The 25,537-nt window shown below is 38.1% G+C and overlaps 1 protein-coding gene across 12 annotated transcripts in view; it reads left to right on the top strand.

Moving 5' to 3' along the window:
* The window catches only part of Syt14 (synaptotagmin 14), a 171,804-nt gene that overhangs the window by 134,729 nt on the left and 11,538 nt on the right, over positions 1–25,537 (top strand). For 11 of the 12 annotated variants that reach the window (XM_006988141.4, XM_006988140.4, XM_076548237.1 and 8 more), the window contains one exon: positions 1,345–1,794. In XM_006988141.4, coding sequence (XP_006988203.1) covers positions 1,345–1,794 — 450 coding nt within the window. Of the gene's footprint in view, positions 1–1,344; positions 4,179–25,537 lie in introns of those variants that run through there. The other variant, XM_076548235.1, reaches the window with a different exon arrangement.

Raw genomic sequence — 25,537 nt, 5'->3', positions numbered from 1 at the left:
TACAGGAATTTAAAAAACATCTTCTGTAAAAGTTTGTCCTGTTTTCCACAAATGATACTAAAGATTGTGTAAGACTTACAGAAGTTCCTGTCTTGTTTTCTGCTCAAAGAAGAGCCTTCTACCCCAAGCTAACAGAGGGCTTAGAACATAGTGCTAAGTTGACTGAAAAACTCAGAAGCTTCTTTCTCTTTCACTCAATCAGATAAGCAAGGCTTTGCATAATGGCCTCATTCAGGGCTAGCTTCTTATGTGAATCTACCATTCCCTAAAGCCCTGTTGTTCTTTTGGTTCAAACTGATTCCACATAGTACCTGTGTGGCTGCTTGTGGAGAAAGAATGGAAAGCAAGCACTTCCATTTCAAGGTTGAGATAGATGTTTCTCATAGGAGCTCTGTGTGCCTCCATCTGCCCACGCTGTACCATAAGCACATCCAAGAGAGCTTCTGGGGTGCATTGTGCTTCTGGGTGGGGTGTCCTTTGAGCTAATAGGATAAGGAAGACCAAGGTCAGCATTGTTCAGTGCCACAGTAGCTCTAAATCCAAAATCACTTATATCTTATTCAGTACTTGAAGGGTCAAAGTGTATAGCTCCAAGGTCAGAAACCTGGTTTAGGCATTGTCAGTAACTAGATAAGATCCTCAGACATCTCAGGTAGTTAGACTAGCAGGAATTTGAGACAGTTGCTGTTAAAATAGTCTCAGTTTCTGACCATGTCATAAGTAACGTGTAGTTTTAGCCTTTCTTCAATTTTTGAAATGTGTATTTAGCCATGCCATTAGCAATTAATGTGGAGAAAAATACAGTTGTTTTGAATTCTGGTTGAAAATTGAGATAAACATGGTCTGTGGTATGGAGAGTGACTATTTGGATGCACAATGTCTTAAGCCCTTTGCATTTCTATTCAGGTTTCCCGTTTCTACTGACGTAAGTTTTACTGTATATATTCTATTTTAGATGGAATCATCTTAGACATCCTTGAAAATGGAGCCACATTTTTCCGTAGCATTGAACTTCACTCTTCTCTAAAGACTCCTCCATCAGGAGCAAAGACATTAATATGCACATTAAACTCTAGTTTGTACAAATATACATCCAATTTTTTCAAAACTGTGATAGTGAATATTCCACTCAAAAGATGTCTTCATTGTGAAGTATTTTACCACTTAAATTATGCTGCCCAGTAAGGTAACTTTGGCCTTTAGTTGACTGATACTTATGCTTTCTCTATGACAACAAATGAAAATTGTTTTTATATCATACTCTAAAAGAAATGGGCATTTATTTACATGCTAGATTAAGTAATAGGGTTAAAAACTAAAAACATTTAAATTTGCTTTTCTTAGGACATGTCAGCTCAAGGATCCTCCTCACAGCTTCCTAAACCCTTTGATCCAGAGCCAGAAGCTAAATATGGCACACTGGATGTGACTTTTGACTATGACTCACAAAGACAGAAGCTTCTGGTAACGGTGACAGCTGTCACAGACATTCCAACATATAACAGGACAGGTGGCAACTCGTGGCAGGTACATCTTGTTCTTCTACCTATAAAGAAACAGAGAGCCAAAACCAGCATCCAGAGAGGACCATGCCCTGTCTTCACAGAAACATTCAAATTTAACCACGTTGAATCGGAGATGATCGGAAACTATGCAGTTAGGTTTAGACTGTATGGTGTCCATCGTATGAAGAAAGAAAAGATTGTGGGGGAAAAGATTTTTTATTTAACAAAATTGAATCTTCAAGGGAAAATGTCATTACCGGTGATATTGGAACCTTCTTACAATCCTTCTGTGAGTATCTCATCAAATGACCCGGATACAGTTTCTGTTTATGGCATGTAGCACATGCCACAGGAGAAGTCTATAACCAAACCCACTTCTTCCATACTGTGTCATTTCCGTAGCAACCAGACACATCTATCTGAGCCCTTCTGTTTTGTGTCAATTTACTCCATGTGCTTCATTTTCTCCTTCTACGCTCTCATGCAGGTCTTTGCATTCATTCCTGTTGACTGCATTAAATGGTTGATTGTGCATTGTCCAGACTCACTACAGAAGTTACCCTTTTCCTTCCAGGTTAAACTAGATGGCACGGAGGAGCTGTCTAGCCCATTTTAAAAAGAGTGTATACTGCTGCCCAAGACAGAATTATTTTTCTAGAACTACCATAAAATTAATTTAAAAGTAAAAAAAAAAAAGTCCTTGTTATACTTTTCATCCTTTTTGAGAAAAGACAAGTATTTTTCAGTGAAAAATTATGACCTCAAGCTTTTTAATTTTTTTGCAGATTATATTCATACACTATATATTTCTATATATATATTTTAACAAAATTCCCACAAGGCATTGCAGATTACAGGAGAGTAATGACTGCATTGTTTATTTAAACCAGGGAGATGCGTTATGTCACATAGTTATTTCAGTATGAGAAAATCTGTGACTTGGGTAAGTGTAAATTATGACTTATATTTATTCCTTTCTGTGTTATATTGGAAAAGAAACATTTTATAATGTAAATATGCAGACTTTAGAATAGATTTAAATTTTAAATTAGAGGTCTGATGTTTCACGGTTGTTTCTAAGCTTTGACCATGTGAGCCAGAAGCCTGGGCTCCGGCCCATTGCATCATACCAGGCAATATCTGAACCTGCCAGCTTCCATTCACCATGCAGCCAAGCTACTTCAACCAGATCCTTGCAGGATCTTTATAAGGAAAAGATGATGGTAGGTTTAATATTTCAGTTTTATTGACAGAATTAACACATCATTTAAAAATTTTAGAATAAGCAATTTTGGGGAATTGCCTTTTAAAACATTTTTTGTTCTTGAGAATTCCATACATTTGTACAATAAAATATGATCATATTTCCCCAATTTCCTCCCATGTCTCCTTCAACATATCTCCATTCCAACTGTATGTCTTCTTTTAAATAACCCACTAATTGCAGTTAGTGCTGCATATAAATGTGGGGCCATCACTGGAGCATAGGACTCCTACCAGTGGCCTGCATATTTAATAATTTCATTTTTCTTTACAGTTGAGTTGTATTTCACTGTGTAAATGCCTTTTTAAATCAGAGTGCTTTATAAGAAGAAACAAAGGAGGACCATGTAGACAATATTTTAGGGGTATACATTTTTATAAACATGAAATATTCTGCTATTATTAATCCAGTTTTTAAAATTTTTTACTATCTAGTATGGATAAGTAGTAGTTTTCTATGGAGAACAGGCTCTTACATAATAATGACTGAGTTAAATTAGAAGAGAAAGACTGGCATCAAAAACTGTGTTCATATTGCTTTGATGACTTCATCTGTTCCCAGTTCTATATGAATTGTATTCTTTGCCATAAACAATAGTACAGTTTTATCTCTGCTCAAACTAAATGTCTCCTTCATTGCATGTATTTACTCTGTAGTCATGGATTCTATAATATTTTTGGCCAGGCAGTACAGTAAGTTCCTAAAGGCTACTTACAAGAAAGTGCTAGGTAAGTAGCTTCTAAAACATACAATGTGCATCTGTAGAAAAGTGTCTGTCTTCTGCTCTTAGAAATTTCCCCTAGGTACCAGTGTGCCTGTCATATTTAGTAGCTGAATCTCATTGCTCTTTAGCCTTGCTTTGCCCTTCCCACCCTTTCAGAATCTTAGAACTGGGCACATTTAAGTTTGTAGGCCAACTTATAACACTATTATATTGAATGTAAAAATATAGTATCAATAGAACTCATGTATTTTCTGTGTGTGCCATAGTACTAATGTTCTCTTTGCTTTCTTTTAATATAAGCTAAATGGAGAATTCTTGTTATTGTAATTTACCTGAGAGAGGTCTTTGATTCTGTAAGACATGTTTATGAGGTACATTTGTGGGGGGAAAAAGACTACTTCCATATTTAGTCATTCATTCTGGTAGCTTTGTAGTGATTGTTTATTGTTATTATTGTAAGAATATTAACCTTTCACCAAGGAAGTTTTAATCCAGCACCTGAACTTACAAATTACTTTTAAAATGTGCTTAAAGTTTACAATTTATTTCATAGATATTAATATAATACACACATAGTATTTAGTTTCATAAATAGTTTTTCAGAACTTGAGTCAGGACACACAAAAATGACTTTTTAATAACTCTGTGATAGTTTTTGCTCCTGGAAAGATTAAAACAGCATTGAAATGTGGCTATAGCTTGAGTCTGCCTCCTTGACCAGTGCACATAGAAAATATGTTGAAAGTTGAAAGATGTGACTTCCTTTTCAGCCAGCTACATAAGCTTTCCAAAGTATTTTAAACATCAAATTTCTGATGACTAAAATGAAAGGATTTAGACCAGTGACCTTTAGGATGTGTTTGTCTCTGGTATTCTGATTCTACTAACATTATGAAAGAAGTTAGTAAAGAACAGAAATGGGATAAACTTTATCACATTTGTTTATTTAATGGTGTGTATTTTTATGTGAGTGGGTAGGTGAGGTGGATGCATATATGCCATAACACTTGTGTGGTAGTCAAGAGGACAGTTTTCAGGACTTGATTCTCTCCTTTACCATATGGGTCCTGAGGATCAAATTCAGGTCATCAGCCTTGGTGCCAAGTGCCTTTATCCATTGAGCCAGAAATGGGATAAATTTTAAGTGTTTACACTATCATTTTTTGCAGTGGACATGTACTGTTTTCTAGCTTTTCCATACTTTTTCAACTTTCTAAAGCGTGAGGGAGTCCACCTCCTTTAGACACTCTGTAATACTCACTTTCCCAGGTTTATATGTGTTTAGAGCAAGGTATTGAGGTCTTGATTTACTTTTGATGTTTGTTTTGTAATAAAATATGAGCCAGAAAAGTACAAAGGGAATCTCATTTTTTTTTTTTTTTTTTTTTTTTTTTTTTTTTTTGGTTTTTCGAGACAAGGTTTCTCTGTGTAGCTTTGCGCCTCTCCTAGAGCTCACTTGGTAGCCCAGGCTGGCCTCGAACTCACAGAGATCCGCCTGCCTCTGCCTCCCGAGTGCTGGGATTAAAGGCGTGCGCCACCAACGCCCGGCGGGAATCTCATTTTTAAAGGTTAGAAGTAAAGAAAAAAATTTAGTACATGTTCAGTCTTTGTGTTCTTCATGCTATAGACTCCATAGGACTTGTAATAATCCAGGAAAATACCTGTTGCCTATTCCAGGTAAAGAATAATCGTGTTCATAAGAATATTGTAGATAATAAATTAGTCTTTACATTTCTTGTTTGTTTCAAGAAGATTTAAATTTCTATCACTGGACATGCACATGTTCCTGCAAGTCCTCCCTTGTCTTTATTCCATTCTTGGACCTGTTGAAGGAAAATGCACATTCACAGGTGTTAGGTATGCAGTGTTCCTCCAGTGGAAAGCCTAGTCACCCTTACCTCCTTGTTAGCAGTCCAGGTGGGCGTGCTACCCATTTTGGGCACTTTGCAAGGTTGTGGTGATGATGAGTGTGACAAACAGTGAGTGTGGAACCTTTGTAGTTACTGTAAATAGGAGTTGCTATCCTGTGATTAAACAGTATCCCTACTTAGTTTGAATAATTCTAACATTTTTATGCAGATTTATCATACCTAATATTTTCTGGTGTTGCTAACCATTGCAAATATAATGATTATTTTATATTCTTTCTTAGGCTCAGAATTTGGGTTTTATTCTATTATAAAATTACCTGACATCGTATAATCAAATATATAATTTGTTTAGGAAAGCTCTATCTTCATATTTCTATATTCGTTTACTTCACTTTAAAGAATCAATGTTACCTATAGGTTAATGTTCCATGTCACTTGCTCATTAGGAGTTCTTCAGTAGATTTAGGCTTTTATAACATGAAAATTTACTCTCTTGGGACATTCTCTTTTAAATCTTATTTAAATACTATGTTTTATAACCAAGCCTTTCCTAAATAACCCAGCTCCAGCCTGTTATCACTGAATGTCAGTGAACTTGAGATGGTTAACAACATGAGAAGTCTTGATACAAATCAGGCAAGTTGGCCAAAACAAGAATGAAAGTAATAGTTTGTTACTGTGACAGCTAAATAGTGACATTTCTTTACTTGTCATTGAAATGATAGTATCATGATTTACCAAAGTGCACACATACTCTCTTCATTTTTATACATATAAGATCAAAGATATCTTGAAAGGGAGATTTCTACCAGGGCCTGAGGGTTAAAAAAAATCCTAAAAGATCACAGGTAGCAAAACAAATGAGGGTCAGAAGGGTATCAGACTTCCCATACTAAAACCAAGTCTTCAAAATTGCAAGAGAAACTTATTTCTCTATTACGTGTTTCATATGTCCTCAGCACAACACTTTGTTAGGTCTATTCCAGGTCTTTTGTGGTGACAGTGCCTGAGAAGACAACTGAAGAACTTACATTGAATAATGGTTTCAGATATTTCAACCCAGAGTCATCTGGCTCCATTGAGGTATGAGGCAAGAGCATGTTGCAGAGGTTGCTCACCTCATGGCTGCCAGCATGCAGAGGCCAAAGGTCAGGGAACATTTTTCCTTTGCCCACTTCCAGTGACCTACTTCCTCCAACTAGAGCCTGCCTTCTTTTTACCACGTCCCAGTAAAGCCATCATAAAAATGCATCAAGGAATTGATCCATGTATTAGGTCAGAGTCCTCATGATCCAGTTGTTTGCTTTCCCAAAGTCCCTAATACAAAGCCTATGATATGCATATTCAAAGCATTTATATCCATTTTGCAGATGGCAAAGTAGACAAGTATAACTGTAATTCTCCCAAAGTCACAGTCACATTAGATTGCTTGGCAGTGGGCAAATCTTCCTAGCTCTTTCTAGTTTATTTCCTAAACTTAGGAGGAGGCTCATATCTGAGATTCCCTAGAGTTCTAGATGCTAATCAGATTCTGCAGCTAAACCATGCATCTGTGCATGGTTGGCAAAGGAAAAGTAAGACAGATGCCCTCTTCTCACTCCTCCAGCAAGTCCAAGGAACGTTGTCTTCTTTCCATCTATATACTAGTAGCTGGTCTTGAGCTTCAGTGGTAGCATCAGGGGTGATAACTGCCCTAGTGTGTGTTCAGTTTATGGTAGCACCTACTTGGGAAGCAGAGCAACATGGTTCTGTTTCTCCATGTTCTGGGGCCATTCCTGCAGGACCATCTAGAGCTAATCCCTCCACTTTTCCAATAATGCTGTAAGTTCCTGGTTTCTCTCTTAAATATATCTTTTTAAAATAATCAAACAGGTTGTTTCGCTCACTAAACCTTTTCAGCACAGTTCACAGTTCAAAGTAGAGACATCTTAGGCAGTTCATGCTATACTAAGACATTGTCAGTCAAAACTAGGGTTTGCTTGTAGTAGATTTTTTCTTAAATACCATTTCTGAAAATTATAGTAGTAGAAAAAGACTAAGAAAGGCAAATTCTTTAATTTTCTTTAACCCAAGTGGTGTTCTATATGCTGGATACAATTTTAAGTGTGTATATATTAGCTTATTTACTCTCTGAGATGGATGCTATGGCCTCAGTTTACCCAGAGTAGTACATGCAGCACCTGCCCTGACAGTCTGTTTCTTCAACATGTTGTGTATTGTCATTGTATCTAACAATACTAAATTTGGCCTAAAGGAGATTTGAGTTATCAAGAAATGTTAATGGAAACAACTTTAGTGTATGAACCTGTTTTTTCTCTCAAGTAATTTTTTTCTCATAGTTAAAAATATTTCCCAGAATCCCTAAAATCAAGATCATGAGCAGAACTTATAAACACATGAATGAAATTATAGAAAAGATGTGAAGATGTCTTTCATTTTTAGGAAAATCCTTCAGCATCAGTTAACATTACTCATGAAGAGCCAGAGGTTGTATGGAATGGCATTTACATCTGTTCAAAGTCCAATTTCAACTGAATATTCAGCAAGGAACACCCTAAATGTAATAAAAGACCCAGAGAGCATGCTTTTCTTCAGAAATAATTAAGATAATGTCAGCACAGTACTGCTTTCTCCTTCTGCTGCTCACCCTACCCTGCAGCCTTGAAATTCCTGTCTCACTAGGCTTCCGGCCCTGTGCAGAACCAGACATTGTAGCTACAAAGACAATGATATTAATTCAGGCTCAGGAGCTGGGGGGTGGAGCTCCCAAGTCATATCAGGTAAGCATTGGAAAGGTGAATTTAAGATACCAGCACTAGAAAAAATAACACCTGGGAGCCCAGAAGATACCAGCAGTGGCATGATGTAGTATTTATTTAAATCTGTTGAAAATAAAGATAGGACCTCACACCAGTTGTGTCCAGACCTGAGTGCCTGTCTTTTTAACACTGTGAGTCTAAAGGCCTAAAGGCTAGATAGCTATGGTTTGTTCTTGTTCCACAGGATCTGCCTTTTCTCATATCATGGTTTTCACTGTTATTTCTTGGGTATCCAGGACTACAATGTGTCATTGCAAGTCCTAAAACATTGGTTGTATCTGATCATAATATTTATATTTTTGGTTGTGAGCCCTGCCTTTAACGGCTGAGCTATCCTGCCAGCCCTGATCATAATATTTAATATGAAACAAATGACATCATTAAGAAAACTTTAAAGATTCACTAACGGAGTAAAGTATCTTTCCAGAATTACCTACTCAAATTACAACCAATTAAACTATTAAAAATCACCTTTACTAAAAATAATTTTACCTAAAATACTTGTAGTGAAATTCACTCTTGAATATTTTGAGATGGGTATGAATGGAAAGTGGTTATATGTACTTTAAAAAAAGTGTTAACTGTTTCATTACCTTTGGCAACTTTCAAATTTTTACATTTTAGATTTACTTTAAGTATTAAAATTATGGCATTAGTTAGAAGCTGAGAATATTTTGAGAAGAGAAAAATAAAAACATGTTAAGAGGGTTGATATCATTGTGGCAATGAAAAAATTTTAACCAGTGTTATTTAAACAGTTTGTGTTTGTTTATTTAAACAGATTGTGTCACCAAAGACATGAGAACTAAATTTTCAGAAACTGACAAATAATATCTCCAATTTCATTGGTTCTTTAGAAACAGAAATTTGGGGAAATACACCAAGTGGCCTATTACCTGTGTTCAAGGATGTGTTTATCTCATAGTCCCACTTGGCTTTCCTGGAGCTTACACTGTGAAATGACATGAAGTGAGAAGAAAATATTAACAGATTTGTCCAGAACAGCACTTCATGAACTAAAAAAGCTTCTGTAGGCAGTTGCTTTTCATTTCCTTGCAACTTCTTTTAGTGCTCTAGGAAGACTTGTTTAAATTACATCTTATGAAATAATTGAGGGAGCTGGAGGATTCCCTATGAAGCTTCATTACGGTTCTCAGAAATATCCTTCTTTATTCATGTTTTAATAAATGTATGAATCATATTTTGCTATTTTATTTGTCAGTAACATATATAACAAAATTTGAATCAGAACTAATTTTCAAATAGTCTGTTTTGTGGCTGTCTTGGTTAAAGTTTCTATTGCTGTGATAAAATACCATGACTAAAAGCAACTTGGGGAGGAAAGGGTTTATCTTACATTTCCATGTAACAGTCCATAATGAAGGGAACCCAGGGCAGGAACTCAAGACAAGAACCTGGAGGCAGAAACAGAGGAGAAGGCCATGGAAGAATGCTGTTTATTGACTTGCTCCTCCTGGCTTGTTTTGAAGGAGACAAGGGAAAGCCTCTTCATTCCCAGAGTTTCCTTTGAACAAGGTTAAACAGCATCTGAATTTATCAATATAATGTTTCTTATACTCCCCTTTTGAGACAGTCTTGAATAAAATAATGTCTTCCATACTCGTTTAACAATTGCCAGACTCTATTTTTTTTTAATGGTGTCCCAAATTCCTTGGACGTTTTGTGTTACCACTCTTTTGGCTTTAGTGTTTTCTTTGACTGATGAATCTATTTTCTCTATTGTGTCTTCAACATCAGAGAATCTCTGTTCCATCTCTTGCATTCAGTTGGTTTTGTTTGCATCTGTAGTTCCTGTTCATTTAGTCAGAATTTCTATTTCCAGCATTCCCTCAGTTTGTGTCTTCTTTACTGTCTTGATTTCAATTTTCAAATCTTGAACTGCTTCATCGTTTAATTACTTTTTCTTGGCTTTCTTTCATTTCTTCCAATTTTTTTGTTTGGTTTTTTTTTTCTTCCATCTCTTTAAGGGAATGTTTATCCTCTCTTTAAGGGAGTTTTTCATTTCCTCTTTAAGGGCCTCTGTCATCTTAAAGTCATTTTTAGGATTGATTTCTTCTGCTTCTTCTGCATTGGTATGTTCAGGTCTTTCAGATGTAGAATCACTAGGTTCTGATGTTGTCATATAGCTCTTTATGTTGTTGCCTGTATTTTTGCACTGGCGTCTACTTACCTCTTCCTCTACTCGGTACAGGCAGTGTCTGTGTCTGAAGGGGCTCCTCTTGTTTTAATTGATAGTCTTGGTCCACTAGGAATTCTTGGTCGAATCGGTACTGTTGGATTCTGTTTCTCTGGGAGCAGCTTAGTCCAATCAGTGTTATAGTGGGTTCTGTCTCAGGGAGCAGTTGTTCCCAATGGGTGCAGGGTGGGCTTATGGCTCCAGTGGTTGTTGGGTTCACAGGGGCTGTTTTTGTTTGTTTGTTTGTTGTTTGTTGTGTTTTGTTTTGTTTTGGTGAAGGAGCAGGGAAAGGTAGCTGCCTGGTCCCTGGGGCTCTAATGGCTGAGGCCTAGAGGCTAGAGATCTAGCCTGCCATCCAGAGATGGGGCCCTACCTATCCCTAGTCAGTGTAGGGTGGACTTATGATTCTGGTGATCTGGTTTGGTGGCTGGCTGGCTCCTTCTCTTGCCTTCTCAGGTCGAGTTTTGCTTGCTCGCCAACTTCTCAGCTGATCTTGTTTCCTCAGACTGAAGGCTGCCAATTTCTGAAACCTCTCCCAAATGTGTCTCAGCTGAACAGGTTAATCAGTAAGGCAATTTCACCAACACCTCCAAGGTGTTGGGCTTTGCAGGATCGGCAGCTGGGTCTCGGGTCGGCTTTGGGCAGAATCTCTATATATTTTTTTGCCTTCTTTTCATATTCAGTGCCTTGACTAGTCTTACAGTACAGTGCTGAATAGAAGTAATAAGAGAAGATGTCCCTGTCTTGTTCCTGACCTTAGAGGGGAACCATTCGCTCTTTTAAGACTAAGAATATTAGCTGTGAGGTTTTCAAACGTGCCCATTACAAGTTGAGGAAGGTCCCTTTGGTTCCTGATTGCTGTTGTTACAGCATTTTGTTATAAGCATTGTCTGTGTCTATTGAGATACAGATTTTGTCCTTTGTTCTGTTGTGGTGGTGTATTAAATCTACTGAGTGTTTGTATGGGGGAGTGCACATGTGAGTGTGGGTGCATGTGTGTGTGGTGATCATGTGGACAACTGGTGTTGGTACTCAAGTGCTACCCACTGTTTGTTTGAAAGTTTGCTCCATAGGCCAGGCTAGCTGGATTTCAAGCTATGAGAGATTTGCCTATCTCCACCTCTCATCTTACCATCACTGGGATCATAGGCACATACTACTATGACTGGCTTTTTATGTAGGTTCTGGTGATCAAAATGAGATCATAACATTTGTAAGGCAAGTACTTTACCAACTGAGCTGTCTCCCAGCCTATTGCTGTTTTCTATTTGTTAGCTTCACCTTAACATTCCTGCATAAATCCTATTTTGTCGTGACAGCTTGCTAGTATTTTAAGGATTTTTTGTGGTACTCATAAAAGATACAAGTGTTTAGTATGCTTTTCTTCTGATGCCTTTGCCATGTTCTGGTATTTTACTCTTCAGGAATGAACTAGAAAATGTTTTCTCCTCTTGTGTTTTGTTTTTTTAATATTTTTAAGTGTTTGCTGATATATTAGTGCAGCTGTCACAAAAGACCAAAATGCAATCAGCTTACAGCAACAACCTTTTTCTTTCTAGAAGTTTGAAATTGGTGCTGGCATGTGCTGGTTCTATAGGAAGTCAGCTAGCAATGGCTGCTTCGCTGGCGACCACTAGCCTGTAGATATGTCATCCCAGTCTTTATTGTGTCTTCAGATGGCACTCTCCCTGTATGTCTTTGTATGTTTTCTCTTCCAACAAGAGTGCTAGTCATATTGGATCAGGATCCTAACTTCTTTAATGTTGACCTTTTGAAACACATCTTCATAAGTCTGCAAAGACCTTATTTTCAGATAAGTTCACACCAGCTATAGCAGTGTTACAATTTGAATGTTTCTTTGTGGGAAATGCCTTTACTCTGCAATGAATAGATATATCTGTGAAGTCATCTAGAATGGGGGTTTATTTCTTGGGAAATTTGGGTTTCCTCTGGTATGGTTTAGTAATTCCATACCATAGTTTTGTTACTCATGTATTCAGATTTTTCCTTTCCCTTTTAAGCCACTTCAGAAGATTATGTACTTGTAGGAATTTCTGTAATTTAAGTCATCTATTTCATTGAATTTCAAGTAGTAGTCTCTTACTAACCTTTTTACTTCTAGAGGTCCATAATAATGGCTCTTTTTTCATAGTTGATTGTAGTAGTTGGAATTTTGTCTCTTATTTTCTTGGCCACTCCAGCTAGATGTTTGTTAGTTTTCTTGGCCTTTTCAAAGAATCAGTTTTTATTTTGTTATTTTTTTCTCTGTTGTCCCTATAAAGTTGTTCACTCCCATCTTTGTTTAAATCCTTGTCTTATGCTTTGGGCTTAGTGTACTGATTTTCTAAGTTGTGTTTTGTGTTGCGAAAGAGTTTTGATGATTTGAGAACTGACTTTCTTAATAAAGGCACACATGGCTATAAACCTCTGAACTAGTTTTTGCGGCATCTCATATGACATGTTTTGTTTTCATTTTCATTTGTCTCAAAATACGAATTTATTTTTTATTTCACCTTTGAACCATTATAGTTATTTACAGATTTCCTAGTTAATTTACATGTTTGTGAATTTCTTAAGTTTCCTTCTGTTAATGATCTCTAATTTAACTGTCTTAAAATTTAACTGGGGCTTGTTTTTTGGCCTAACCAATTGTCTATCCTCATTTGCCCACAGAAAACATTCCATATGCACTTGAAAAGAAGTCTCTCCAGTGTTCTGCAGATAGCTGTTAGCCACAGTTGGTACACAATGCTCAGGTCTTCTCATGCCTCATTGCTTTTCTTGTAAGAAAGAGGAAGCATTGTTGGCTTCAACTGTTACTATAGAATTGGCTCTAATGTTTTTTCAGTTTTTCAATGGTTGCTTTTATTTGGGGGCTACATCATTGAGTGACATTTTTATCATTATAAGATGTTTCATATTACATTTTCTTAGTATATATTTGGGCTGATACTGGCATAGCCACTTTAGTTCTCTTTTTTGTTTATGCTTGCAAGATATATCTTTTTTTTCAATCATTTTTTACTGTCACTTCATCTGTGTCCTTAAATCTAACAAAGAGCTCTTATAGATGTAGTGTTATTGTGACCTATTGTTTGAAATATATTCTGCCAATCCTTGATTTGGGCTTGGGATGTTTAGTTCATCTACATTCAATGTGGTTACTGTTGACCAAAGTGCCATATTACCATTTGTTTTCTGTGTCTTGCTCCTTGTCTCTCTGCTTCTCCATTACAGATTTATTTTGTATTAGGTATTTTCTAATATGCTGTCTTATTTACCTTTCTACTACTCTGTTTTTCAAGTTATTTTCTTAGTGAATTTTCTGGGAATTACAATTAACATCTTAATTTAAAATAATCTAATTCAAGTGAGCACCAACCTAATTTCAGGAGTATATAAAATGTGCTTAGTGTGTGCCCCATCAATTTTCCTTCTCCATTTTTGCTGTTATTATCATACAAATTACATCTGTATATATTAGAAGTTTATTAACAAATGTCTAGATTTATTGCTTTATTCAATGTCTTTTAAATTGGATAGTAAAGAGTTATATATTGTTTTCCCATTCCTGCCTTAACAAATTATGAAAAACATAAAATTTCTTACCTTGTAAGTTTGAAGAACATTAGTCCCAAATTGTGAGCCAGGAATAGATTCCTTCTGGAAATGGCAAGAAAGGACCTTGCTTTGTGTTTCCTTTTCTGTCTTCTAAAAACCACCTGTTTCTTGGCTCATGCTCCCTTTCTCCATCTTCCAAGCCAATAGCAGTGGCATTTTGACCTCGCTCTCTCATTGCCTTTGATTCCTGACGCTCTCTTACAAAGTGGTGTGCCTCATACAAAGGTGCTATGCTGTCCCACTCTAATAGTGAAAACATTTTCCCTTTAAAGATCTCTCATCAGGTTTATAAAGTTGTTTTTCCATATAAGGTAACACTTATAGGTTCTGAGGCTTTTGAAGCCTCCAAGCCTGCCCCTGTGACACAACTTCTCCAACACGGCCACAGCTCCTAATCCTTCCCAAACAGTTCTGCCAACTGGGGACCAAGTATTCAAATATGTGAGCCTATAGGGCCATTCTCATTCAAACCAACTCATCCCACTCTCTGGCCTCCACAGATTTGCAGCCATATCATAATGCAAAATACATTTAGTCAAACTTCTAAAGTCCCCATATTTTTTCATAGTCTCAATACACTTTAAAAGTCCAAAGCCTCTTCTGAGGCTTAAGGTAATCTCTTATTTGTAACCCCCTGTAAAAGCAAATTACAGACTTCCAACATACAATGACACAGAATATACGTTACCATTCCCAAAAGGGAGGAAAGGAGGCATAATGAGGAAATACTGTACTAAAACAAGACCAGAATCCAATAAGGCAAACTCCAAGTCCTGTAGTTCTGTCTGATATTGAAGGGCTTAGATGGCTCCAACCTTCCAGATTTTCTGAATACAATGCACTTCTTTCTTGTGGGCTAGTTTTACTCTATATCTGCAGCTCTACTTGGCAGATATCTCAATATTCTGGCACCTTTAATATCTTGGAGTCTCCAACACAAACCAGACTTTGCTTTCACAGCTTCATACAGTGACCTTTCAGGACCTCCATTCAAGGACTCTTCTGCCACGTGCCCAGCCTTAGCTGCTTTTCCTAACCACAGAAGAAGTTTCCATAACCCCTTTCCTTTATCCTTCTTGATTCTAAAGCCAGAACCACATGGCCAATGCTGCCAATTTGGGCTGATTGCTTGGAATAGAGGCTGGCCCCCTCCTTGAATCACATTTATATAAACTTCAATTGTTGGTGTTTTTTAGTTGCAGAAAATTCCTCAGGCATTTCCTTTTTACAGATTGGAAGCTTAGCTTGGTGGAGTCTTGCCCTGAGGGTGCCACTGTTAATTCTATTTCACATCAGGCCTTTTCTTTAATCTTCTGAAGCACAGGCCTTGGCTCCATCATTAAATTTCTTGATGCTCCTTTTCCTTAAAACTGTACATTTTATATGTTCTTTTTGCCCTGCTTGCTCTTTTTCATTGTAGACCTGCATAAGAATGACTTCTAGGCCGGGAGGTGGTGGCGCACGCCTTTAATCCCAGCACTCGGGAGGCAGAGGCAGGTGGATCTCTGTGAGTTCGAGGCCAGCCTGGGCTACAGAGTGAGTTCCAGAAAAGGTGTAAAGCTACACAGAGAAACCCTGTCTTGAAAAAAACAAACAAACAAACAAACAAAACAAAAAAAGAGTGACTTTTAATGACCATGCAGCAGAGTCTATATAGACTGTCTTGAAATCACCTCTGCCAACAAATTAGTCCAAAATGCTTCATTTTAGCCTCAAGCCTATGTATTCTCATGACAAGGGCAAAAAAAGGAGCCACATTCTTTGCCCAAATATTGTAAGAATGTTAGCCCAGTTGCTAATATTTCCCTCTGAAACCTCTTAAGTTGGACCTCCAGAGTCTACATTTCTCTTAACAGTATTGACTTCCAAGCTCCTACTAGGATGTCCCATTAATCCCCTGCTAACAGCATTCAAACACTTTTCTAGTCAAAATCCCAAAATTGTCCATATTCCTCCAAAAACACCATGATCAGGCCTATCATAGTCCCAACTCTTGGCACCAACTTCTGTCTTAGTTACTTTTCTGTTGCTGTGATAAGTCACCATGACCAAGGCAAATTATAAGAGAAGAAGTTTATTTGAAGCTTATAATTTCAGGGTTAGAGTTCATGACCATCATGATGGGGAGCATGACAGCAGGCAAACAGGCTGGTGCTAGAGCTAAGAGCTTGATCTATAAGCATAAGGTGAATAGAGAGACACTGAGAATGGTGGGGATCTTTTGAAGCCTCCAAGCCTGCTCTGTGACACAACTCCTCCAACAAGGCCATAACTCCTAATCCTTCCCAAACAGTTCCACTAACTAGGAACCAAGTACTCAGATATATGAGGAGCCTATGAGGTCATTATAATTCAAACCATCACTGATGTGTTTCAACAAATTGGGATGTTTTCAATCATATTTTTTGAGATGTCTTCTGTACCTTCTCTTCCTTCCTTCCAGAATTCTGATATGTTATGCTTGATGATGTTTCTCACAGGCCTTTAAAGCAGTAGTCTCTTGTTTTTTCTCAGTCTTAGGCTGGAAATTCTCAACGTAACCTTCCAATTCAATGCTGTTGATCTCTTTATTGAATTTCTCATCTCAGTTATACTTTTCAAATCCAAAGTTTTCATTTGGCTTTTTTTAAAGTCATTTACATCTCTTTATAAATGTTCTGTATTTATGTGGTTTTTGTTAGCTATTTTTGTTTTTTAACATGATTAAAAGATCTGATTTAGGAGCTGGAGAGATGGCTCAGAAGTTAAAAGTGCAGGCTGTGCTTGTAGAGGATGCAAGTTCAGTTCCTAGCACCTACACAGGGTGGCTAACAATCACCTGTTACTAAAGCTTGAGGGGATCCTGTACCCTCCATGGGCACTGCACTCATGTACACAAACCTGCAAATATGTACATAATTTAATTTTTTTATTTACAAAAGAAAAATAAAATTTCTGATGTATACTCCTCTCCTGAAGCCTATTTCTGGTCTTCCACAGTTTCTGCTGAAGTTTTGGTGTTTTGTTTCGTTTTTATGTCTTGTAACCTTTTTCTTGTTTAAAAAAAAATGGAAATTTAAGTGTTATAAAAGACTACATCTATAAATGAGCCCCATCTTCCAGTTTATTGTTGCTTTTTTCCCTCATTATTGCTACTTTTTGCTTAAAGACAGATTAATTCTGTAAAGTCTATTGTTTATCATGTGCAGTTGCTGGACTCTGGTTACATTGGTAGTCAGCTAATGATTGGACTGATAGTTCCTAAAATCCTTGAATCATTAATTCTCCAAGCATTTTATGGAGCTATGTGTGTTGTAATATACCTTTAATGTTCCTAAGGCCAGTTTATAACTGCCTTAGCTTTCACTTCCTAAATGTACAGAGCCTCAGGTCAGCTGGAAGTGAGGATTAGGACCTTTCCTTGGTCTGGGCATGTGCACAGCCTTACCTGTGTACATTGACCTCTGGATCCCTAAGAAGGTGTTGAAGATTTTAGAGCTTGTTAAAATAGTTCATCCCACAAATTTTCCTCTTATTTTCATGTGCCTCCTATTAGCTTCAGCTGGAAATACCCCCTTGGTAGTTACAGCTTCAAATAGTCCCAGGAATTGTAACCAGCCTTTGCCTGAAGGATACAGCTTTTGAATCATATAGCTCAAACTCAAAGCCAAGTAAGATGGAGACCAAACCTTGAGCATAGAACCTTTCTGGGAACTGTGAAACAAGTTGAGTCAGGACAGTTCTCTGAGAAGGCTGCTGGTCATTCCAACCCATCTCTCCTGGTCAGTGTCTTCCCAGCTTGGGAGGCTCCCACTTTTTAAGATGGCAAACTAGGGAACTAAATTTTAAGTGCTGTGAAGCTGATTGTTCTTATGGTAATCAGTTATTTTCCTTGTGAAAACACTTCTCAGACTGCTAGTTTTTTGTTAGCTCAGATTGCTGAAAAAGTTTATTTCACAGTTTTTTGCTGATGCTTAAGATGCTTGTGTAGAACAGAGTACTTTGAGAAGTGCTTACTTTACTATTCTGGCATCAAGTATTTTGAGTAGAGATGTGTCACTATCAAAGCCAGTTTTGTGGAAGTATAGTTTACTATGTCTAGTCTTTTCACTTTGGAATGAGGATTGGCAAGTAGGATGTGATAATCTGATCCCCCCCAGTTATCCAGTTAAGGAAGACCTGAGATGATCAGAGGAGCCAACCAAGGCAAAAAATTCAGAGAATCAGAAATAACAGATGGCATGGCCATGGAGCATAGAAGAACTCTGTCATGTCTGCTTTCTAAATACCTGCCCCACTTCCTCCATATACACCCATGGGAGGATGCATAGTATGGTACACAAGAAGCATAGAATGAGGCAAAGATAGCTATGATGATAATATATTATGGAAATAAAATCATATAGTTATGTATTTTGAAGTCATTGTATGTTGCCTCATATAATCTTACAACTGGGCAAGATAGGAACAAGGACTCGAAGTTAGGATGGCAGGCAGCTAGACCCTCAGTAGGCAAGTGCTTTCAGGACTCCCTAGTGCTCCATAGTAGGCAGATGCTCAGTAGGACTCCATAACAGATAGAACTTCTATGAATCTATTCTTGTCTCTCACTAGCAGGTGAAGCTTGCCAAAAATTTTGTGATGCTTTCCCTCCTTTGTTTGCTTCTTAGGACAGTGTCACTGTGACCTCAACTACATAGTCTTGCTTCCTCAGCCTCCCAAATGCTGGGATTGCAGGTATATATCATCACACCTGGCTTTAAAATACTTTCTAGACTCTTTCCACCATCTTAGAGCATGTGTAGGCCTGCTGAAAACAGAACTTCTAGAAAGTAGGTATGCCTAGAAGATTGTGGTGCATGGCAGTGGAACCAAAGAAAGCACACAACTCTCCTTAAAATTCAAAGGTTGTACTGGAGATGAAACTCAATTCTGTGTGGGCAAAGATGTGCTGATGGAGATAAAAACAAAACAAAACAAAAAACAGCACAGTGACCAAAGGTGGCAAAGCAGAAAAAGCCCAAGTGATATGAGGAAAGGTAACTTTCTGTGGCCAATTCTGAAACAGCATTCCTACACAGACCAGTGGACACAGAATCTATGTGATGCTGTACTCCTCATGTGTTTAACTAATGAAAAGTAAATAAATAAAAATGTGTTTGCTTTTCAAAAAATGATTCCTAGAGGAAAATTTTCCCAGCTCTGGTCATTTGGGTGCAACTGAAAGAGGATGCCCAAGATTTGCGAGCTAATTCATAGAAAGTACAATTTTAACACTGTCTCAGGATCTTATTGCTGTGAAAAGACACCATGACCATGGCAACTCTTATAGAGGAAAACATTTCATTGGGGTTGGCTTACAGTTTCAGATGTTCAGTCCATTATCATCATGGTGGGACTTGGTGGTGTGCAGGCAGAAACGGTGCTGGAGAAAGCTGAGAGTTCTACATCTTGATCTACAGGCAGCAGAAGTGGACTCTGTTCATACTCTTTGTAGCTTGAGCATAAGAGACACACCCACAGTGACATACTTCCTCCAACAAAGCCACACCTCCCAATAGTGCCACTCCCTATGGGGGCCTTTTTTTTTTTTCAGACCACCACAAACACTTTGCAACACCAAAAATACAAATGTTCTTCTAATGTGGGGAGCTCAAGATCCATACGCTGTCAATTTACTGGAAGAATTGAGAATTGATCGTTGCAGAGTTGAGCCTACCACCTGTTTTCCAGCAGGTGTCAGCATTACTTTAAACAGCGACCATGGGCTTCCATGGATGGGGCAGCTATGACTACTGCTCTTTTGTTCTCACCATCCACTGATTGCAGTTATACCATGTGCTGTCTAGAGCTGTATTCAGAATTTTACCATCTACATTTTATTATGATGATCATTTATGGGGTTACTTACCTATAATACTAAGGAACAAAAGTTCTCCATACTCAGAAGACTCTACATATTTTAAAGAAACTAGGTCAACAGGAAGCAGCACAATCTTAGAATATTTAAATTTTGATCACTTGACCATTCAGAAACAAGATATCAATTTCCTGTGGTAGGGGCTGTTTCAAGCATAAAATCCCTTTTATGTCAAATGAGATATGATTTATAACCCAACTGTTTAAAGCAAATAAAATCATATTTTACTAAAAGAAATAGTACTTTATAGTATTTATGTATATTAACCACTGAAAATAATGGGCTTACTTTAAACAAATAAAAAATTTTAGAAGAAAATTTCCCAGAAAGTACTATGGCTGCCTTCCATTTACAGATGAGAAAATTGAACCTTAGTGAAATCTTACAACATACCAAGGTCATACAGGCACAGAGTTTTAGAGCTTGCACAAGAGCTCAGTCTCTGGGGTCCATGCCTGGGAGCCTGCCATTGCACAACTGTGAGTAGTGCACTTTAGTGTCATTGCACCACTGATATTTAATCCTGTCCACTCCTTTGGTTTTGTGCAACTTAGAGGAAATGCTGATTTACACTGGTGGATTAGAAATGATAACTTCAACTCCTTATTCTACAGCCTCCAAATATTTGTTAGTTAAGTAAATGTCAGGAAAATGTTTATTCCATGGTAGAAAGGGCAGCATATTGAATCTGATACAAATGTTTTTGCTACTTTCTAATATGTTGGCAAGTAGTATAATGACAAAGGCAGTAGATACCGCTGTTCCACACCTTTCAGGTAAACTGAAGCATGAAGATGCTAATTACTCACTAGAGTCCCAGTGTGCAATGTGCAGACTTAGAAACCTGTGTCCCACATTTGCTTACCTTACACTATGCTGCTTCTCCTATTATTCACTTATGTCCCATATTGCTTATATCTTTTATTTTAAATAACTAAGGTCATATTGTAAAAATGAAATCCAGTAGAGTCCAGAAAGTACAGTTACAGGTAACAGTATCATCTAAAATATAAATAATGTTTGGGAGTAGTCCAGAGACATCGTAGTCTAATTGCCATTTGAATTCACTTTATAATATTAAAAACAATCACACGGATTCAGATAATCTCATTTAAAACATTCATTAATAAAAATACTCTGTGCTGTTGAAGATACACCACCTAAAGTCTGGAGATGTGACTTAGCAGCTAATAGCACACACTGCTCTTGCAGGGGACCAAAGTTTGGCTCCCAGCAACCATGTCAGGTGGCTCATAACCACCTATAGCTCCAGCTTGAGGCACTTACATTCATATATCAAACACACATAATTAAAAATAAAAATAAAATTTTTAAAAGAATATACCAACCTGTACAGGCATAACCAATTGTAGCCCACTGTATAAATCCAGTGCCCAGTTTAAATGAGTTCACTCTCCATTGTGTCCATGAAGTCATGTCTGGAGGACAAAGCTATACTAACTTAGTAGCCAGCCTGTGTTGTAAATCTCAGAAAGGAAGCTTTTTCATTTAGGAATATAATAGACCATATAGGACAGGAAGTCAAGTCCAATACTCTAACCTTAGAGCAAGACTCTTAGTTCCTGAATGTGCTAAAACTGCTAGTGACGGGAATCCTGTATGATTATTTCTGCTATACCATGTCCAGATCTTCAAGGCTAATTGTAATACATTTTTTTTCTGTTTTGTTTTATTTTGAGATGGGTCTCATGTATCCCTGAACTCAGTGTATAGCTGAAGATGACCTTGAGCTTCTGATTCTCTTACTGCCACCTCACAAGTGCAAAACACAGATTAAGTTTGTTTTACTACTAGGTAAAAGTTGCAGGGTTTTTTTTTCCTTGAGGTGTAAAATATATGTGAAGGTAGGCCTTGGGGGACCCTCTGTAGTGAAGGCATCTGTTAATAGCATAGCTAAGGACTTGGGATCCCTGTCTGGACACTCAGCCTTGCTGTGTGAACCTCTTCTGTTTCTCGTGACAGATTTCAGTGTTCCATGCCAAGTCAGAATGCTTCTCTTGCTCCTGCACATGCATACAGCTTTCCCACCATGCTCTGTCCATCAGCATTCACACCCTCCAGTCTTCATATTAAGAAGTTCCTAGTGAGGTTCAGATGCTGTATGTAACATGGGATCTGCCTGAGAGTCTTGGCGTGTGAAGAAGCAGTGAGAACAGCAGTTAGGCTGCAGTGCAGTGTCTGGCGGAAGTGCTCACCTACCTACTCTGAGGCTTAACTGTCCTTGTTCGACATGCCTTTCTTGTGCCTTTTGATGTCCCTCCAAAGCCAACCTCAAATTCTCAGAGATACACTTTTGTAAGCCAGAGTTTATCTCACACATTGATTTTTCCTGCATAAAACCCCCCACAGCATTTGGTCCTATTCTGCCTTGAAACTAGCCCATCTCCACATTATTGTGTCATGCACAGAACAGGCTCTCCACAGGCTTCTGGCTGAGCATTTCCAAATAGCTATTTTGTTACATTATTGTTTCAGCAACTATGAGAATGCAGTCACTGTTGTTGGTTTTTACTCTTTTAGGGGGCCTGCCATCCAGCTCCCAAGTAAGTTCACACATGGAGGCTTATTCTTAATTATGAATGCCCAGCCTTAGCTTGGCTTAGTTTCTAGCCAGGTTTTCTTAACTTATCCCCTCTACCTTTTGCCTCTGGGCTTTTCTGTTTCTATTCCTGTATACCATTCTTTGTTTCTTACTCCATGGCTTGCTGTGTTGCTGGGTGGCTGGCCTCCTTCTCTGGCTCTTAGATCTCCCAGATTTCTCCCTCTATATATTCTCGCTGCCTGCTGGCCCCACCTATTCTTTCTCCTGCCTTGCTATTGGCCAGTTCTTTATTAGACCATCAGGTGTTTTACACAGGCACAGTAACACAGCTTCACAGAGTTAAACAAATGCAACAAATGAAAGTAACATACCTTCAAATAATATTCTACTACAAGTCACAAATAAAATTCATTCACAAATAAATTGGGATTATGGGATGTTTTTATTGAACAGCTGGGCATGATGGTGCACACATCTAATCCCAGAACTGGTGAGGCAGAGGAAGGCTGGTCCTTTTGAGTTTAAGGAGCCTGATCTTTAGTAGTGAGTTCCAGGCCAACCTGAGGTATGTAGTCAAAGCAAAACAAAAAAATTTACTGAACAGCGTGAGAATATAAATATTGTATTAGTTGCTGCAGTGTAATTGATGAATTGATTTTTCTGGTGGGTACTGTCCCCACTGCTTTTATTTCTCAGTAAAATTGTTTTTATTGCCATTAAAGAAGCCAAACTTATGATATACAAAATTCCCATAGAAGTAAGTCCATGGGAAGTGAATTTACCCTTTGAAAAGTTTAAGCCTGAAAAAATGACCTACTGAATGACAGCAGCAACTCCAGAAGAACAGTGTTTGGGCACTCTGTAGTTCACCTAACACTCTGGACAGTTCTAGAAAATAGCAGGCCATCAAGGAATAAAGAGATAAGAGAAGAAATAGAGAGAAGATGACAGTATTGTGAAAAGAGACTCAACCAATGAGCAACTGGAACCTCAAGAATGAGTAAATCCTTAAAACCCAATCCGATGGCTCAGTGGGTAGAGTGCTGCCATGCAAGCATGAGGACTTGAGTTCAGATCCTCACAGTGACATGGGCAATAGAGAGGGAAAAATGGGCTGGCATACAGAGCAATGAACAAGAGACCCTGACTTAAAGTGGAAGATCAGACTGACATCAGGGTTGTATGTACTCTAACCTCCACACATATACTGTGGCTATGCACTCACACAGGAACACATATTAAATGAAAAGAGTACATTTTAAGGAATTTGAAGGCTTAAGGAATTTGAAAGGTAGAATGAAAATGCAGAGCGTGTTTTCTGAGAAGAACTTCAGAATGAGAAACAAAATATGAAAATGAACAGATTAGATGGAGAAAACATGGCCCCAAGTAGGAATATTGAAATTGCTCCATGTCCAGGAAAACAGCAGTCAAATAATGAAACTCCAAAGACAGAAGAGAAATAGTACAGGGAACATATGAGGGAACAGCAGTTACTACCATGGGCTTCTCAACAGCTCTGAGGAAGGCAAAGACTATGCAGGGGTGCAGAGTAACTAGAAACTCCCATTCTCATGCAATCTAAATCATCACTCAACATGGAGAGGAAAGTCCAGGTATTTCCAGGCAACCAAGAGATTTTCCACTCATAGATCATTGCTTAAATAATGATTATAGCATACATTTGTAAGGAATACATTTAAGTTCAAATGAAGGAATGAAATAGAAGAGACAGTGGTGAGCCAAGAGACTGTTAAATGTGTAGAGAAGTCTGTATAAGCAGAGGTGGGTTAGGCAGGAGAGCACTGGCAAGGACACATGATTTCAGCAACAGAATAGATTCAACTTAATGTACACTTGTCCAACCTCTGCCAATAATCTAAAATATGTGTTTTCTTTAAATAGCCACAGAACATTCATAAAAGCCAACCATATGCTACTCCACAGGGAATTCTCCACAAATATCATGAACCACTATCGTAAAAACTTCATTCTTTGACAACATTGTAATGAAATTAAAAAATTGTTCAACAAAAACCTCTAAAGTGCCAAGTATATTTGCCAGATGTTCTAGGTTTTTGGTACACATTAATGAGAAAGGAATTTTATCCTATATGAAATGTGTCTCCAAGAAAGAGAGAGGGCATGTAACAATATTGCAGTGGGTATGTGGTGTGCAAGCATTGGAAAGTACTGGGGCAGGGGGAGAAGCAATAGGAAAGGCATGTGGGACAAGGTACTCTTTAAATGGAAGTTCAAGATAAGGGTCAGGAGTGTGATTGTGCATTAAGTCCTGGAATAGGTAGAGGGATTACCATGTATAGCCTGGGGAGGAACACTGCATACAGCAGGAGCAGCCCACCCAGGCATGGAGCATGTGTGCTGAGTTACAGATCAGAAAGCTAAAACAACGCAATTGCAGGGTAGAGATGAGGTTAAAAAAAAAAAAAAAAAAAAAAAGAGGCCATCCCCCCCAGACCTATGTTTCCCAACACACACAAATTAAAAGCATTTTGAATTAACCCTGGGTCAGAGAATAAGACATGGCAGAAGTTCAGAATATTTACAATGAAAAGTAAAAGCATTGTTCATCTTGTGGAGTATACTTCTAACAATACTATACCCAAATGTTTGGTCTTAAATTTATTTACAGTATTACTAGAAAAGCCAGACATGGTGGTACACACTTCTAATCTCAGCACTGGTAAGGTAGAGGATAATGAGTGCTGGGGATTAAAGGAGTATGCCACCATTTAAGATGGGGTCTAAACTGCCCAAGTAAGCCTTGGCCCCACTTTAACTCAGGCAGACCTTGAACTTGCTATCCCCCTGCTTCAGCCTCCTGAGAAGCTGGAATGACAGCCCTGAGCCACTAGGCTCTTTTCCATCTTTTCCTCTTGCTTGGCTAATAACACACACTGAGCCCAGCAAGGAGCCTGAAGGAAGTCATCCCAACTGGAGCATCACCCTCCTCAGAGTATGGGTAGTGGTCCCCATAAAGTGAGAGGGAAGCAGGGGCAGATGACTCAGTTGAACATGCTTTAATGGTCAAGCATCTGTACTATGACAGAGAA

This window comes from Peromyscus maniculatus, chromosome 11 (assembly GCF_049852395.1).
Source record: "Peromyscus maniculatus bairdii isolate BWxNUB_F1_BW_parent chromosome 11, HU_Pman_BW_mat_3.1, whole genome shotgun sequence".
Lineage (NCBI taxonomy): Eukaryota > Metazoa > Chordata > Mammalia > Rodentia > Cricetidae > Peromyscus > Peromyscus maniculatus.
Note: the sequence above shows the minus strand (reverse complement) of the source record. Positions and strands in the feature narration are given on the sequence as shown.